The 16385-nt window shown below is 36.2% G+C and overlaps 2 protein-coding genes across 4 annotated transcripts; both read right to left on the bottom strand.

Moving 5' to 3' along the window:
- Positions 1–614: 614 nt before the first annotated feature.
- Positions 615–5088, bottom strand: LOC109104018 (ras-related protein Rab-38-like). Of its 2 annotated transcripts, none has more exons than XM_042771594.1 (3): positions 2978–3544; positions 2613–2893; positions 615–1514 (listed from the first exon to the last, which is right to left on the bottom strand). In XM_042771594.1, the coding sequence occupies exons 1-3, from the start codon at positions 3198–3200 to the stop codon at positions 1362–1364; spliced, it is 657 nt and encodes a 218-aa protein (XP_042627528.1). In that variant the 5' UTR covers positions 3201–3544; the 3' UTR covers positions 615–1361. The 2 variants fall into 2 exon arrangements, with proteins under 2 accessions (XP_042627528.1, XP_018972924.1); XM_019117379.2 differs by lacking the exon at positions 2978–3544 and adding an exon at positions 4388–5088 and having other exon boundaries at positions 618–1514.
- Positions 5089–6074: 986 nt separating this feature from the next.
- Positions 6075–13973, bottom strand: ctsc (cathepsin C). 2 transcript variants are annotated; one of them, XM_042771592.1, is made up of 8 exons: positions 13663–13973; positions 12510–12655; positions 10778–10941; positions 10470–10625; positions 10100–10215; positions 8919–8990; positions 8714–8845; positions 6075–7712 (listed from the first exon to the last, which is right to left on the bottom strand). In XM_042771592.1, exons 1-8 carry the CDS (start codon positions 13814–13816, stop codon positions 7213–7215), a joined length of 1440 nt encoding a protein of 479 aa, XP_042627526.1. In that variant the 5' UTR covers positions 13817–13973; the 3' UTR covers positions 6075–7212. The 2 variants fall into 2 exon arrangements, with proteins under 2 accessions (XP_042627526.1, XP_042627527.1); XM_042771593.1 differs by lacking the exon at positions 8919–8990 and having other exon boundaries at positions 8714–8846; positions 10101–10215.
- Positions 13974–16385: the final 2412 nt, after the last annotated feature.

The raw sequence follows: 16385 nt of genomic DNA, 5'->3' as shown, positions 1-16385 counted from the left end.
GATTTTTCTGAGCCTATTCGCAGATGTTTGTTCTTGTTTTAATCATGAACTCACTTCATTTTGGATCAGTTTCTTAAAACAAGACTTCTTATCTTACATCATTTTGCTTCTCAAGTAAATGTATCTTGATTTAAGAATCTTCAGACATTTGCACTGGAAAACAAGCACTTTCAAGCACAAGTGTGATCAGAAGGATCAGTAAAAGTTTTAGGAGCAGATCTATTCAAACCTTTAGCTTTTTTTTAGGGCTGTCAAATGATTAATCACGATTAATCACATCCAAAATAAAAGTTTTGTTTACATAATATATGTATGTGTACAGTGTATATTTATTATGTATATATAAATACACACACATAAATTATATATTTAGAAAATATTTACATGTATATACATTTATATATTTATATTCTTATATTTTATATTATATATAAATATATTTAATATATATAAACATAACATATTCTTCTTAAATATATACATGCATGTGTGTGTATTTATATATACATAATAAATATACACAGTATACACACATATATTATGTAAACAAAACTTTTATTTTGGATGTGATTAATCGTGATTAATCATTTGACAGCCCTACTTTTTTTGTGAAATGAATAAAGTAATGTAGATCTGTTGAAAGTTGTATTTTCAGAGTTTGAAGTGTTGTGAATACAAGACATTTAGACACCATACTGACATTGTTTTCCTTACATTTTATTCTTTAAATTTCCTTTACGTGGTTTTATAAAGTCTTATATTTATTTTCAGAAACCCTGTTTTCGAAGAATCTGCAACTGCACGTACCGGAAATGTTCAAATTCATCAATACTTTTAATACCTGAATAAATCATGAGCAGCATGACTTCGGCTGACTTGAAAAAAATTATGGAAAATTCACTTTCAGTTTCACTTTGCTCAGAGGGCAAAAATATAACGTTTTTAATTTGTTGGTTTTGCTTATTCAGCCGATTTCTGTTTGCAAGTAAAACTATGAATTAACAGCAAAGTAGGTCAATAAAATGATAATAAAATGAAAGAATGGACGGTAAAATGCAGCATTGGCCTTTTGGGGTTTTGATTCTGCAGGAACCTGAAGTTCTTGTGAAGTTCTGCAGATGGATTTCTCACCACTGTCTCTTTCTCTTAAAAAATGTCTGCTCTGCAGAGTGTTCGATAAGGCTTGTTACCATGGAAACCGAGACAAGGCGACAGGGTTGCCCCTGCGGCGCTGACACAGATAAACAGAGACGAGAGGAGACGTGAACGAGATGAGAAGAGACGAAACGTGATGGAAAGACCTGAAAGAGCCAGGATGAGGTTGAATGAAGTGCTCCTCTGGGACCCTCTGGAGATCTTCTTCAGGACCTGAAACACGCCGAGCAGGTTCCTCCGCGGCTGGACTCCTGCTGCGGCGAGATGGTTTCTGGGACCTCTGACTGCAGCAGATCATTCTCATTAGCTATAATGTGCTTCACCAGACAGTGTGCGGCCTCATCTATATTAATATTCTCCTGGAGAGAGAGAGAGATAGGATCTTTCCTGTCAGTGTTCACACACCTCGTCTCTGGCTGTGACTGCATTAATTAGCTCGTGAATATTCATGACATACTGTAGCCGAAGGACGGGTGAGTCAGCAGAAAGTGTGAGCGGTTTTGTCAACTCTAATCATCTTCACACACCTGATTCACTACAAATGAAGTAATGATGCTGAAAATTCAGCTTTGATCACAGCGATAAATTACATTTTAAAATATATTCATAATAGAAAACAGTTGTTTTAAATTGTAATAATATTTTTGATTTTAAAAAAAAATGCAGCCTTGGTGAGCAGAAAAGACTTCTTTCAAAAACATAAAAATATGTAACCGACACAGTATAAACATGAATAAATATAAATTAGATTTGAGACTTTTAACCTTTGTTGTCATCTGAGGAGTCTGACCACAAGTTTCCGGGGAAGTAAATGATGACAGAATTGCAATCTTTTGGTTAAAAAAATGAAATAAAAAATTAATAAGCTAATTGCGACTTTCTATCTCACAATTCTGACTTTTTGTGCAATCTTTTCATTGTGAAGAAAACAAATCTCAGAATTACGAGATAATGCAATTCTGCCTTTTATCATCAAAATTTATAACTCACAATAATTTTTTTTTTTTTTTGCCATGGAATAAAAAATAAAAAAGTAATTGAGACTTTCTATATCTGAAATCAGATTTATTTCCCTCAGAATTGTGAGTTTATACAGTATCTCACAATTGCAAGTTTTATAGACTTGTAATTGCGAGTTTAACATTTTGCAATTGTTTTTTTTTTTTTTTTTTTTTTTTTTGTCAGAATTGTGAGAATAAACTCAGTATTGTGAGATAAAAAGTCTCATTTATGTGTGTTTTTTTTAATCTCATGGTGGAAATGAGTCCGAATGAGAAGCTTCCATGAATGAGTGTGTGTCGTGTGTTAAATGAGTCTTTCAACCAATTAAACCACAAACCTATCATATTTACTCTTTACCCTCACCATGACCTCTCACGTGACCTTTTAACCTCTGTGTACACTGATCTTGAATATCTGAAGACTCTGATGATGATTTGAGATGATTCATGATGTACCTTAGCTGAAGTTTCAAACCATCCCACGAAGCCGTTCTCCTGGCAGAACTGCTCCATCTTGATGCCATTGTTGGTGAGAACGTCTCTGCCCTGATCGCACTTGTTTGCGAGCAATACGGCCGCCACGTGTTTGCCGGTGGATAAACTCAGCTTGGCATCCAGATCCTCCTTCCACTTGGTCACGGCCTCGAATGTTGACGGCCGTGTGACGTCGAAAACAATGAAGGCTCCCATGGCCTCTCGATAATACACCCGCGTCATGTTCCCGAAACGCTCCTGGCCTGCGGAAGAGAATGAATCAGAACAAACCGCATGACAGATAAAGTCTTGTGTAAATCCCAGCTATAGGTCATGAACATACATACATTTCACCGTGACTTCATGATGATCACAGCAGAACTCAAAGACAACAATGAGAGGTTTATCTTCAGCTGAAGCCTCGGGCGAATGCGCTAGAACCTCAGTCTCTTTGCTTTTTCTTTTCTCTGATCCATGTGATCGTAATTTGAGATTCTTGTACACATTTCCAGGGGTCCGAACTAAAGCCTGGATATCGTTAATGAGGAAAAGCACATTCCAACGGCTCATACTGATCAACTCCACTGAGCTCCAGCCTCACGCCGTTAAACTTAAAGCTCAGTGCTCAGGATTAGTGTCAGAAGTTACAGGAGCAGCGGAGTGGAGACTGAGAAACTACCCAGCTAGCCAAGTTAAGAATAAAGTTCTTCCAAGAACTTTTGTTCAAATTATGTGGCCTTTAATAACATTCTAAAAATGTTAGCACAACCATTATCTGTACATTGTTCATGGAATGTTTTTTTTTTTTTTTTGAGACACTGTAGTTGAACGTTTTTTAAATGTTTCTATTTGTTTCAGAATATTCGGAGAATATTGAAAAGTAACATTCCATAATGTTTGCAAAATTCTAAAATTGTTTGCATAAACAAGAAAAAAACTTTTTTTTGAACGTTTAGAAACCATTCTAAACCAAATAAATTATGCTTTCTTTACAGTAAATGGCTTTTTGATATCAAATGGAATGACATTCAGTCATGTAAACGTTTTAAGTGCCCAAATACATCTGTAATGGAGTTGATTTGTTTTTTTCTCTTGAGAACGGCTTCACAATGGCAAATCATGCTCCTGTCTGATGTCTCTGCTCATTTCATCTATTTACAACAACGTTCCTGTTTTCCTTGTCTTTTTTTTTTTGTTTTTTTTTTGAGGTGGAAATCTCCCTCACATGAGAGACGAACACATGACCGCGCATAGCGCGCGTGCCTGAGGAACGTTATTCAAGAGAGAGTAAAACAATGCGGCTTCGTAACTAGATGTACGTTTGGTCCACATAACAACATAAGAAAGTTATATAAAGCCTTTGTATTAATTATACATATAATTTACATATATAAAATTGTGCAAAACTCTACATGAAATGACTTTTCTGGTAGTTTTTATTATTAAAAAGAGAACCAGACAGCAATAATATCGAATAATCAATCTATCTATCTATCTATCTATCTATCTATCTATCTATCTATCTATCTATCTATCTATATCTATCAAATATTATGCAAGTTATGAACTTTGACAAACTGAGTAAACAAAAAATAACGTAAAAATACGCACATGGTCAATGTCTAAGGCTACATATACAAATTAATAGGCTACGTTTCTTGTTGTTATACTAATTTTAAACAAACCTTAGGCACAGAAGAAGAGTTTATTTGGAAAAGTATGTAATAAAAAATAAAAACTTTTTGTGTGTAAATTACCGGCGATGTCCCAGAGTTGCAGTCTAACGGTCTCCTGGTCGAGGTTGAGAACTTTGAGCGCGAAATCCACGCCGATCGTCGCGCGGTAGTTCGCTGAGAAGTTCTGGTGCACGTACCGCTTGATGATGCTGGTTTTCCCCACACCCAGATCCCCGATCACCAGGATTTTATACAAGTGCTCCTTCAGGTGATGGTTCTGCATGTCTGTGTGAGACGGAGCCGCGGTCAGACTCTGAGGGAAGGAACAGAAACGCCCCGCGGAGAGAAAAGCGTAACTTGTGACTCGTCAGTGGAGCATGAGACCGGAGACGTGAGGAGACGGAGGGGCTGAGCATCTGTTGAAACCTCATCATCGGTAAGGTAATCACAGCTGGCGAAAAAAAATCATTTATACAGTTAGATTAAACACTAACAAAGAGTACCAGAGTATACAACCGCTGTGGAATGTATTTATCATGATCAACGCCCTCAACAACTGACAAGTTTTCTTCAGCAGTTACAGTGGTAAAGGTCTTAAGGACTTAAGTGTAGGACCTATTGTAAGTTTACACTGATTATCCTAAAAATACAGGGGTCCGCGAAATAATCTCAGGTCTGCATGAGGTGCTTCTGTCATCTCACTGTATGAGGACATTAACACATTAACTTCATCTTCAGAACTGCTCTGAGAGTCACTTCACCAGCAATTCCATTCAAATTTAATTTGAGAAATTACTCATATTTATCACACACACACACACACACACACACACACACACACACACACACACACACACACACCACACACGATATTTGGTGTTTGGGAAGAACCGTTAATATAGATGTACGGTTTGAAACTTGAAGGTGTTTTGACAGAAATATATTACTATTGTACAATAGAATGTACATCTCAAAGTAATAATAATAATAATAATAACTTATTTTTATAGGAATAATCACAAATGCTCTTCCATGTTAAAGTTTTAACAGTAAAACCTGTTGTGCAGCACTTTGTTGGCAAAAAAAAAAAGAAAGTTATAGTTGCATTTTCATTTGATTATATTTTGAAAGTTAATGTTTTGACGCTTTCATCTTGTTACCACTGTTTTTGATTATAAATTTGCATTAAATCATAAATTCAGAAAAAAATTTAAACGGGCAACACAGAATTTCTTATTGGATAGAATTTTATAGGGCTCTGTTATTGTACAAATAAATAAATAGTTAAATTTTGTGTTTTATTATTTCAATGTGGTTTCTGATTACTACAATTTAATTAAATTATTAAAACCAAAGTCCAGAAAAATCTAAACGGGAAAAAAAAAACCTTCTACAAAAATTAAACCGGAAGTTACGATGGCATCTGAGAGCAAAAACTGCAAGAAGCATATGCTTAATCATGTTTATAATTATGAGGGGGTCCCAAAAAGTTTGAGAACCCCTGTAAAAATATACCACGTTAAATCTGTAAGTGGTAAGTGGTTCCTTTAAGCTTTAAATAAGGTGTACCCAGAGATCACTGAAGCAACTGACATTTCTATCATAACTACAGCATTACATCTCAAATGACCGAAACCCACTTGGATTCTGAACTAACTGAATTGTTAAAACCAACTAAAATTGACTTACAGAACTGGTTTATACAAGTTTGATTTCATGCACTTTTCACTTAGGCTACACAAAAGTCAAGTACACCGGAGGTCAAAAGTACCTTAAAAAGCAACTTTATTAAAATCATGACACGTATACAGGAGCACAAAAAAAAAAAGCCAAAATCAGAGATTGTGATAAAACCATTGGATTCAAATATTCTTGAGCAGCTTAACTGTTGGCAAAGGACTCAAAATACACATACACATCCCTTTAGTCTACTGCTATTGATAAAGTGTGGTTCATTAAACCAAAAGTACTGATTTTCCTGAGAAACTTGACAAAATAACTTTATGTCCAATTAAAAGAGTGGTGTAAAAATTGAGGTGGCAGAGTACAAATGTGACATTCAGAGCTCACATGGATCAATGGAAATCTTAAATCCCTTTTTTTTCTTAAAAAAAAAAAAAAAAAATTTTTAAGCAGCTAAGGCACATCGCAGGACCTGAAGGCACCCTACTTTCATTAGCACAGATCTAACTAGAAGAAAAAAAAAACAAAAAAGAAAAAAAATATTTGAAATGCTGTTTTGGATCATACAGTCCTTGTGGAAATCCACACGAACAGTACAAAAAAGGACAAGACAACTTTGTGTTTTAAAAAACAAATTAAGATTTTTAGGTCAATTTAAAACCATAAGTGGGGTTGGTTTTGGGTGACCGCAACAATTGGAAGAGTTGGTGACCCAAGACAGGAACATAACCGGCTGAATCAGGTGGACAGGTGTCTCAGAGGAAGATGATAACTGGGGAACTTGAAGAGGCAGAAACTAAATGGCCCCACCAAAAACAGAAGCAGTAAAAGGCACAGAAGATGTATAAATTCTCTAGAGACCAAAGAGAAGAACCTTGAAGCCAAACTGAAGTTAGTTTAAAGTTTCGTAATGTATGAGGAATTGGGAAATGAGAGTGAAACAAGTCTCTATTGATTTGAAACTTCACGTTTTCAAACTGTTTGCTACAAAAAGAAACCGAAAGGGAGAAATATTGTGAAGTTCAATCTTTATGGCTTCTTTGATCACTTAACCTGTCTGCTGGAGGTCATGGGAAAAGACAGTTTTTACTAAATTTTTTTTTGAAGTTTAACTTAGCAACAAAGTTTAAAAAAATAGAACAGCACTGATTTCCAATTTTCAGAACTGCCATTATCAAAATACTCTGAAATATTTCACCTGATCATTAATCGGTCTACACTCTCTAAAGTTTGGCGATTGGTGTAGCAGCTACAGCAATGCTCTCAATGGCGCATTCATCTGTTCCACGACGGATTCTGAAAAACCCATTCTCGCCCCATCCGGCTCCCCAGCTGTTCTTCACGATCCAGTACTTCTCGCCAGTCTTATTGCACTTCCCATACCCCACCAACAGCACGGCGTGATTGGTCAGCTCAAACGGATTGTTGGAGTCACGGAGGCCGGTGTGATGGTAGATGCCCTCCTTGTAGTTCATGAAATCTGGGTACACCTCCAGGGCCACGCCCATGGGGCCGTTCCTGACCAGCTCCAGCATCATGGTCGCCTCACTGCAGCCGCCGTAAAACCCACCCACGTAGTGATAATCAGAGGCATAATACCTTGCGCATTTCTCAGGTACTTTGCAGGGAGAATCAACCCCGATATACGGGAAACAGTCCTCCTCCACAATGCCAAAGTCCTGGATGTATTTACCAATCAGGTATGGAAAACCTCCATCACAACCTGTATGAAAGACAACAAAATCATTTGAAATACAGACACTAAAATCCAAAATGTTAACGTTATAACATCCATTTAATTGCAAAATTTATGGTGGAAAAAAGAAGGGAAGAACCAGGGTTATAACAGTACCTAAATGTAAAGACATTTTCCAATACTTAAAATAAATGTTAACCGATAATACATGTTAACTGACAATAAAATAATAAAAATAAAAATAACTACTTCAGCTAGTTCCCAAGGCAACACTTCTCATTTTCTTTTAGTCTAAATCGAAGTACTCAAAATAACTGAAAGATAAAATATTACATACATACATAAAATCTACATAATTTACAATATTTATATACTCATTTATATAATAAACAACAGATTTATAATCAAATAATGAACAAATGAATTAGCCTGACTTCAATCAGAACAACTTACAACCTCAGAAAAATTATAACTAATTGTTTTGGTAGCAACATATACATATACATATATACACACACACACACACACACACACACACATACAAAACTGTTAGCAACAATTTTATATGCTAAAACTGCTGTTAACTATAATAATTTCACTAGTAATAATAAACAATCCCTTTAACATGCTTTCATTTCTCTCCCAATCCACCGTCCCATTAGGTTTTATAAAAGGAAAAGTTAACTTAAATGCATTTAAAATTAGAAAAAAATTAATCCTGAAACTTTACACATTTACAGTGAAAAGCTTTAATAATGAATTAACAAATGTAAAGATGTATACAATTTTGCATCCATAAAAAAATAAATCTTTTTGATGTTATAAAACCTACAGGAACCAAAGTCAAACATTTACACAAGGAACCCATTCTGATCTCAATCGGATTGTGTAACCATAATCCTAAGGGTGCTGGAAAAGCAAACATTCATGGTTTTATAACTGCAAATATGCAGACCGGTCCTCTGAAGTTCAGCACAGATACGGGTCATATTTAACGTTTGCTTCAGTGCATCAACACGTGCTTTTACCTTGAGAATACTGGGAGCAGGACACCACTTGCTGTGGACTGAACACCGGCTGCTGTGTGTTGTTCGTTTGGATTCGGACTCGTGCTTCAAGCATTCCCATAATAGCGAAAGAGTAACAGCTGCCGCATTGAGCGAGAAAGAAAGAAGAGGAAATCATTTAGAGATGAAAAAAAAAAAAAAAAAAGACAATTTACAACCTCATTACTTTGTCCTACAGATCCATCCTCTAATCCCCACTCCTTCCTCCTCGAATGCCTCCTGAGCATCTGAAGGAGCTCTTAACAAAAGTGAGACACCATCAGGCTCTGAAAGCAACGGGCCACTCCAGACACGTCGACCATCGCTTGAAGAAATGATCATCTCACACTTATTTCAGAGAGAAGCAACCAGCAAGACGATATCAGTTTGTGTTTCTCGTCAACAGTAAAAGACTGACTAGGAAAGATTAGATTGTAAACCTAAGAGTAGTATGATTTAGGTACAAGTGGAAAAAAAAAATCATAATGGGATTAGAACCTTTAGTCATTGATGATTAGACATCTTAAGATAAAGAAATAAGAGGGCTTTAAATAGATAAACTAATGACGAGGCTTTGCATATGAGACCACAGATCTTAAACCAAATCACTTCAGTCCAAAATATCCATTTCCCAAAAATATCCTTAGAACACATGGCTAATTCTGAAATGCATTTAAAAACAAGATGTAGTTACTGCATGTACCACACATTTGCCATAAAAAAAAAAAAAAAAAAAAAAAAAAATCATTTGTGGTAATTGAAAAAGCTGAATTAAAAATATTTAAATTAAAATAAATTCCATTAAAAACTTAGACATTTGTAATTTTGTCATTTAAGTTGAATTACTATAATTGCTAAAAATGAGAAGAAAAAAAAAGTTACTAAAACTATACATTAAAATTTAAAAAGAAAAATTATAAATATAAACTATAAATATTAAATTAAATATTAATTAATTGTATTAAGTTTAATATTAAATATCCAGAGGTTCTTCTATTGAAACCTTACTTCACAATTATTATACAATTATACAATCAGAATCAGAATCAGATAAATAAAATAAAATAAATACTGCATTAAGTCAAATTTCTTGGTAGTGTTTCTAGCATCATTTATCAGGCTGTGCTATAGTAAGAAAAGCTGCATTAATCAATAACACACACACTTCCTGGATTGGAGAGTGAACACAATCAATCAATAGTAGCATATTGAAGTTATTCCCAGGACTCAACTGTAGGTGGTACAGGACTGCCAGGGGTTTTTGATAGAAATCACATACTCAACTCTGAGCAATAGAGGACATAGACTGAAGCAACCGTTTGGTTGCAGTATTTCCTCTTATTTACGCCCACACACACACACACACACCTTGGTTGCGGACAGGGCTAACATAACTGAGTCCGTTCACGTCTCTCCAGTCCCAGTGTTCTGGAAGACCGGCTGCCATCTTACTGTCTGCGGAAACCATCACAGGCCTGACACGTCTGAGAGAGAGAGAGGAAAAACCCAACATGACATCACAATCGACCATTTTAAACTTATAAACTAAATGTTGCTGCTCTTAATTTTCAGTACACATTATACTGCAGATGAAAAATCGCCAACACGGTTCTATTTTTAGTGCAAGATGCTTCTAAATTAATTGCACTAGACATTTGTGAGCCCAAACTCAGTTTTAAAGGCATCAGTTATTTATTTTTACACAAAGCCCTGCCTGCACCAATTAAAGTAAGCGTACCGCGGTATACGAGAGGCATGTCCTCCTGATCTTCTCAGCATATCCTGTATGGTGAAGGTCTCATGGAGACTGTATGTTGTCGCTTTCCAGGACTTCTGAACAGAGTTTATTTGATTCACAAACTCCATGTTGTTTGTGTATGGCAGCTTCATGAGCCTAGAGATCATAAGATGTTTGTTACCACACAAACCAATAAATACATCAGCTATTCAAGGCTGATGAAATCACACAAGACCTTATCAAGATATACAGCAAGATAAAGAACAATTGCATCACAATAGAGAAACAAAGACTGCTGACACACTTACAGATTGTGTTCAAATCCAAGCATGTGATTGTGGTCGATTCGAGGTGGGATGGGCTGCACCTTCTTCCCAGTGAAACAGGCCCAGTTATTCCCCAAAACATCATGAACCCAACCAGGTAGTGTCTGATCGCAGTAACTGGTCACCTCTGAACCCTGCTTAGAATACTAGACACAAAGAGAGAGGAAAAAAATAAAAAATAAAAAATACTCAGTGCAATAAAGTTACTGTTAAAGCACAATATTTAACCCTCTTTTAGACATGTATTATTATGAATTAACTGCTTTTAAGTATTTTAAACATTTTATGTGGTTCCCCAGCAACATATTGTGAGCCTTATTAATAGGGATGTGCAAAACTATATAAAAAAAAAAAGTTTGTTTTTTGTAGTTATAAAATGGTTCATAAATATGTATATGAAGACAAAAGTAATTATTCTCTTGACTTCTTAATGTTTGAATTTAGCAGTGTTATTAAACTACGGCTGTGCAAAAAATCGAATACGATTTTCATGCGCATCTCATCAGTAAAGACGCTCCTGTAATTAGTAGTATATCTCCAGCACGTGCATTCAGATCAGGGTTGCCAGGTTTTCACAACAAATCCTGCCCAGTTGCTTCTCAAAACTAGTCCAAAAACTAGCCCAATCGCGTTTCCAGGAGGTTCCCCGATAAAAATTGCATCCCGGGGTTAAAATATACGTTTTTGGCATGGTTCCCTTGGTAAAATTCTCATTTTAGGGGCTAAATATCACGTTATTGGTATTGGGGTCGCTTCACCCCGCGGACATGAAAAACAACCGCAGACTTGGCAACACTGGTTGAGGTGGAGCGGCATTTACTACACAGAGCCGTAGTCCACAGACAAGCTACACAAAATCGCTTTCAAAATCGACAAAGAATCGCCTGCCATTTTAAAATCGATTTTGTGTAGACTGTCAGTGAATTACGGCTCTGTGTAGTAAATGCCAACCAGTGTTGCCAAGTCTGTGGTTGTTTTTCATGTCCGTGGGTTGAAGCGACCCCAATGCCAATAACGTGATATTTAGCCCCTAAAATGTGAATACTGTATTACCAAGGGAACCCTGCCGAAAAACATACATTTTAACCCTGGGATGCAGTTTTCTATCGGGCAACCTCCTGGAAATGCGATTGGGCTAGTTTTGTACTAGTTTTGACAAGCAACTGGGCCGGATTTGTTGTGAAAACCTGGCAACCCTGATCTGAACGCACGTGCTGGAGATATACTACTAATCACAGGAGCGCCTTTACTGAAGAGATGCGCATGAAAATCGTATTCGATTTTTTGCACAACCCTATAACAAACTATCAAAAACTGTTTTTGGTAATTGAAATAAAAATATTTAAAAAAAAAGTTATATATATATTAAAAAAAGCTACTTTCAAACATTACGAAATTCTAAAATAACACTAGAACTCAGATCCTAGAGATTGCATGTGTAAAATGCATGTGTTCCTGTGGCTCAGTGGTAGAGCATTGCGATAGCAGCTCAAAAGGTTGTGGGTTCGATTCCCAAGGAACACATGTTAGGTAAAAAATGTTTGCTAAATGCATAAATGTAAATGTAAAATCATATCACGTTTATTGAGCTAGACATCTCAGTACGATAAAGAACAGCGAGCTGATGTCAGAACTTCCCTTCTGTTGTGAAACCTCAGTCATCTGACCCATCATGTGTTGTCACCCGAGACTAAAAGTGTCTCGTCATGCTTACCTTGAAAAACCCAAACCACTTGTAGTCATTGATCACCACTTCAAAGCCCTGGTTATAGATGAGAGTGAAGAAGCCAGTGTAACCGAGCTCATCCACCGCTAGAGACAACTTCTGCAGGTCCACAGTCACAGTTTTCACTGACTTTCCTGTTTAAAAGTTAACAAAGTTTAATTTAGAAACTTAAGGAAGTAGCTTTGGTGTTATGCAAACACAAAGGCTGCAATTCAAAACCTGCCTCTGCATCATGTGTGCTATGAATGTTCACAAGTGCTGCCTTTGAAGGCAGTTCACTAGGTTTTAAAACACAGACAACATACACGATAGGAAGAGGAAACAATGTTAACCAAAAATGAGAATCAAGTTGATACTTCTGTACTCTCAGGCAGCATTAAAGTAGTAATGTAACATTGTTAATTACGATTAATATCCTTTAATGGACACTGACAAAATACTACACTACATTAATATTGTACTACCGTGTTTCTGAGTAACATTGAAAAACCATGGTATATGAGCACGGTAAATATTAAAGTATAATGTCAATGCTAAGAATATACAAAAAGCCAAATGTATAAAGTAGTTACTTTGGAAATACCATGGTATATGAGCATGACAGTCACTCAGTAGCATGGTAGATATCAACGTATTACGGCAATACTAACAGAGCTTCCTTTGTAGATTGCATTCTGTACATCATGTGCTTTTGAATATTTAGATGCACCCATGATGCCTTCTTAGGGAACATTGGTGGGCAGTTATCTAGGTTTAAAAACACACCCAACATATACACAATAATATTTACACTTCTGTACTCTCAGACAACATCAATGTTTTTATGAGTAACTGTATATGAACATGGTAATCATTCAGTAGCTTGGTAAATAATTAATCAAAGTGTAATGGAAATGCTAATCATTGCACCATGGTACTACCACAGTGCCAGCGTTATTAAGAGTAGGCTATACAAAAAGCCCAAAGTATATCTTAATGCCATCCTCAATGCATCATTTTAGAATTACTCCTAGAATTAGGTCGATTGTATTAAAGAGGCACAGATCTTTAGGTGAAGACCTCAGCATGAAACCGAAAGTAACACACTGACTGAACTTCCGTGTGGAAGACAAAAGCGCGTGATGGTCTGATCTGGTCTGACCTGTGCTGGAGCAGTTGATGGTTCGGTCTTGACCCACATTATATACGCTGAAGATCCAGGTGCCCAGCAGGTCCTCATAGGTGCAGTTGGCCGGAGTGTCGGCCGCAGACCCGCCGATAAACGCCAACAAAACAAAGAGGGCGAGCGCGCGCATCGCGGTGATTTGTAACGGGACAGCGCGGGGTTCAATACTGACCGGACGCAAGGAAACTAACGCGTGTCCTTCTCGTCCTTCCGCGCACCTGCAGCACTAAAACTCACCAGCTGCGTGCTACTGACCTTATACAGCGATGATCATATGACACGAGTCACATGACATGCCAGTGAGCGCGCGCAGATGTAATGATACTATCATCACACCAACAAAAACACATTTCATCATGCAAACATGCGCGATTGATTCTATCACACACAATAATTAACTCTAAAGACAAAACACGCATTAACTCAATCACATACATTGATCACAAATAGAAACCCATTCATCATACGGACAAGTAAGATACATATAATCTAGTAATGCACACACATTTACAGACACAATTACTCAAAGTCAGAAATACATCACGTTACAGAGCTTAAGTGTTGTGTTGAATTTAAATTCTAATGATGTTTTCAACAAATATGTCTCCAAAGAATAACTGCATTAGAAACATGCAAACCCCTGGAGACGGATCTTTAGTGAAGTGAAAATTTACAGTCATGACCTTTAAAACCTGAGTCACACACTTCTGACTGATTCTAAAGTCTTCTGTGGGGATTTTAATACCACTTTATCAGCAAAACAACAGAAGGACGAGCTTACTCATTTCACTTCTGACTTATTTCAAGCATTTGAGGTTAACGGTTTTGAGGCCTGTAAATAAAAGATGCAGCTATTTGCTTAAATGTTTTGCTCTTTTAGGTCTCTGCTTCTGTGTGTTTCAATAGCACAACATTGTGTGCTTGTCAAAAAGTTAATGGAAATGTTGACCTACAAATGAAATGTAGCATTGCATCACTTGCTCACCAGTGGATGCTCTGCAGTGAATGGGTGCCGTCAGAATGAGAGTCCAAACAGCTGATAAAAACATCACAATAATCCACAAGTTATCCACACCACTCCATTACATCAGTTAATTCCATGTAAAGTGAAAAGTTGCGTGTTTGTAAGAAACAAATCCATCAAGATTAACTTCAAACCATTGTTTCTGGCTAAACCATAAGTTTCGTCTGCCACAATTGTTTTGAATCATTACCGTATTGCTGACACTAATGAGAAGATGATTTCAGGGCAGTTTCCTGTCGCTGTTACGCTTGTGAAGTGGGAAATGAAAAGGAGAGATCGCAGAGCACTAGCATACTGCAGTATACTGCATGCTGCTTAGAGTTTCTAAAATAGTAAACAGGATGCACTCATAAAAATAAAGCTTCCAAAAGGGAGTTTTCGCAACAGTTCCCCAGAGAACCTTTAAGTAAACTCTCCTTAAAAGAACCATTTTCTTAATCTAAAGACCTTTTTTTTCTGCTATAAAGAACCATAGAAAGGTTCCATGGATGTTAAAGGTTCTTCATGGAACCATCAATGCAAAAACTTTATTTTTAAGGGTGTAGTATGCAACATTATGTGTTATGTGTTATGTGCTTTGAGTGTGAGGGCTTTTGAAATTGACAGCTGTGTGTGTGTGTGTGTGTGTGTGTGCACGCCTAAAGTGGTCTCATATGTGATTAGTGCAATCACCACACATTTTCATGGTGTGTGTGTGTGTGTGTGTGTGTGTTTGAATGACATGATCTCGGGGTCTTGAATTCAAACGTGTTGCTGTTCATTGCTTTCGCCCACACATAATTACATAAGCTCACCATCTGCTGTCACTCCAGTACAGTGTTAAAATATACACATGCATCTTACCCCAACTCAGACTACTTCTATAGTATGCAGTATGCATTAGTAAAAAACTTTTCTTTATGCATAGAGTACTCTGTATCCATTTGACAACCAAAGACAGAGACTTGTAGAACAAGTGCACCACAAAATTTAAAAATAAAAGATAATTGGGACTTTTTGAGTTTGTATCACAAAGACACAATTTCGACTCAAAATTGATATAAAGTCAGAATTGTGAGATACAATCTTGCAATTCTGAGAAGAAAATTTGGAATTGTGAGATATAAACTCACAATTGCAAGAAAAAAATCAGAATTGTGAGATTAAAAAGTCACATTTACCTTTGTTATTCCTTTGCAGAACCCAAAAAACAAACAAAAAAACGGAATTGCAAGAATTCTGAGAAAAAAAGTAATGTAAACTCAGAGAGATGTAAACTCAGAATTGCAATAAAAAAATTCTGAATTCTGAGTTTATATCTCATATTTCTGAGTTTATATCTTGCAATTGTATTTTTTCTCTTAGAATTGCAAGAAAAAAGTAATGAATGTGATATATAAACTCAGAATACAAGAACAAAAAAATCAGAATTGTGAGATAAAAAGTTGCAATTACCTTTTTTATTTTTCATTCATTTAGGAAACAGACTTCCATAGAGACTTGATCTACTACACAGAAAAAAAAAATTAGAAGAAAATTTCACTTAGAAATTGCTAGTAAATTTCACAAACAATTACAATGAAACAGCAGTGTGTTGAATTAAATATTAAAATTTGAAGTAAATGTTCTAAAATGTTCTCAAAATGTACTAAAATGTGATTTTACAACTTTAAAAAATATATAATTTTTTTTACAG

This window comes from Cyprinus carpio, chromosome A15 (genome assembly GCF_018340385.1).
Source record: "Cyprinus carpio isolate SPL01 chromosome A15, ASM1834038v1, whole genome shotgun sequence".
Classification (NCBI taxonomy): Eukaryota; Metazoa; Chordata; class Actinopteri; order Cypriniformes; family Cyprinidae; genus Cyprinus; species Cyprinus carpio.
Note: the sequence above shows the minus strand (reverse complement) of the source record. Positions and strands in the feature narration are given on the sequence as shown.

Coding starts and splice junctions, on each gene's coding strand:
- LOC109104018 (XM_042771594.1), bottom strand. CDS start 3,200: ATGAGCCGTTGGAATGTGCTTTTCCTCATTAACGATATCCAGGCTTTA. Junction 2,894..2,977: donor TCATGAAGTCACGGTGAAAT/GTATGTATGTTC, acceptor TCTCTTCCGCAG/GCCAGGAGCGTTTCGGGAAC. Junction 1,515..2,612: donor GGTTTGAAACTTCAGCTAAG/GTACATCATGAA, acceptor CTCTCTCTCCAG/GAGAATATTAATATAGATGA.
- ctsc (XM_042771592.1), bottom strand. CDS start 13,816: ATGCGCGCGCTCGCCCTCTTTGTTTTGTTGGCGTTTATCGGCGGGTCT. Junction 12,656..13,662: donor CATCAACTGCTCCAGCACAG/GTCAGACCAGAT, acceptor ACTTTTAAACAG/GAAAGTCAGTGAAAACTGTG. Junction 10,216..10,469: donor CATGCCTCTCGTATACCGCG/GTACGCTTACTT, acceptor TCTCTCTCTCAG/ACGTGTCAGGCCTGTGATGG.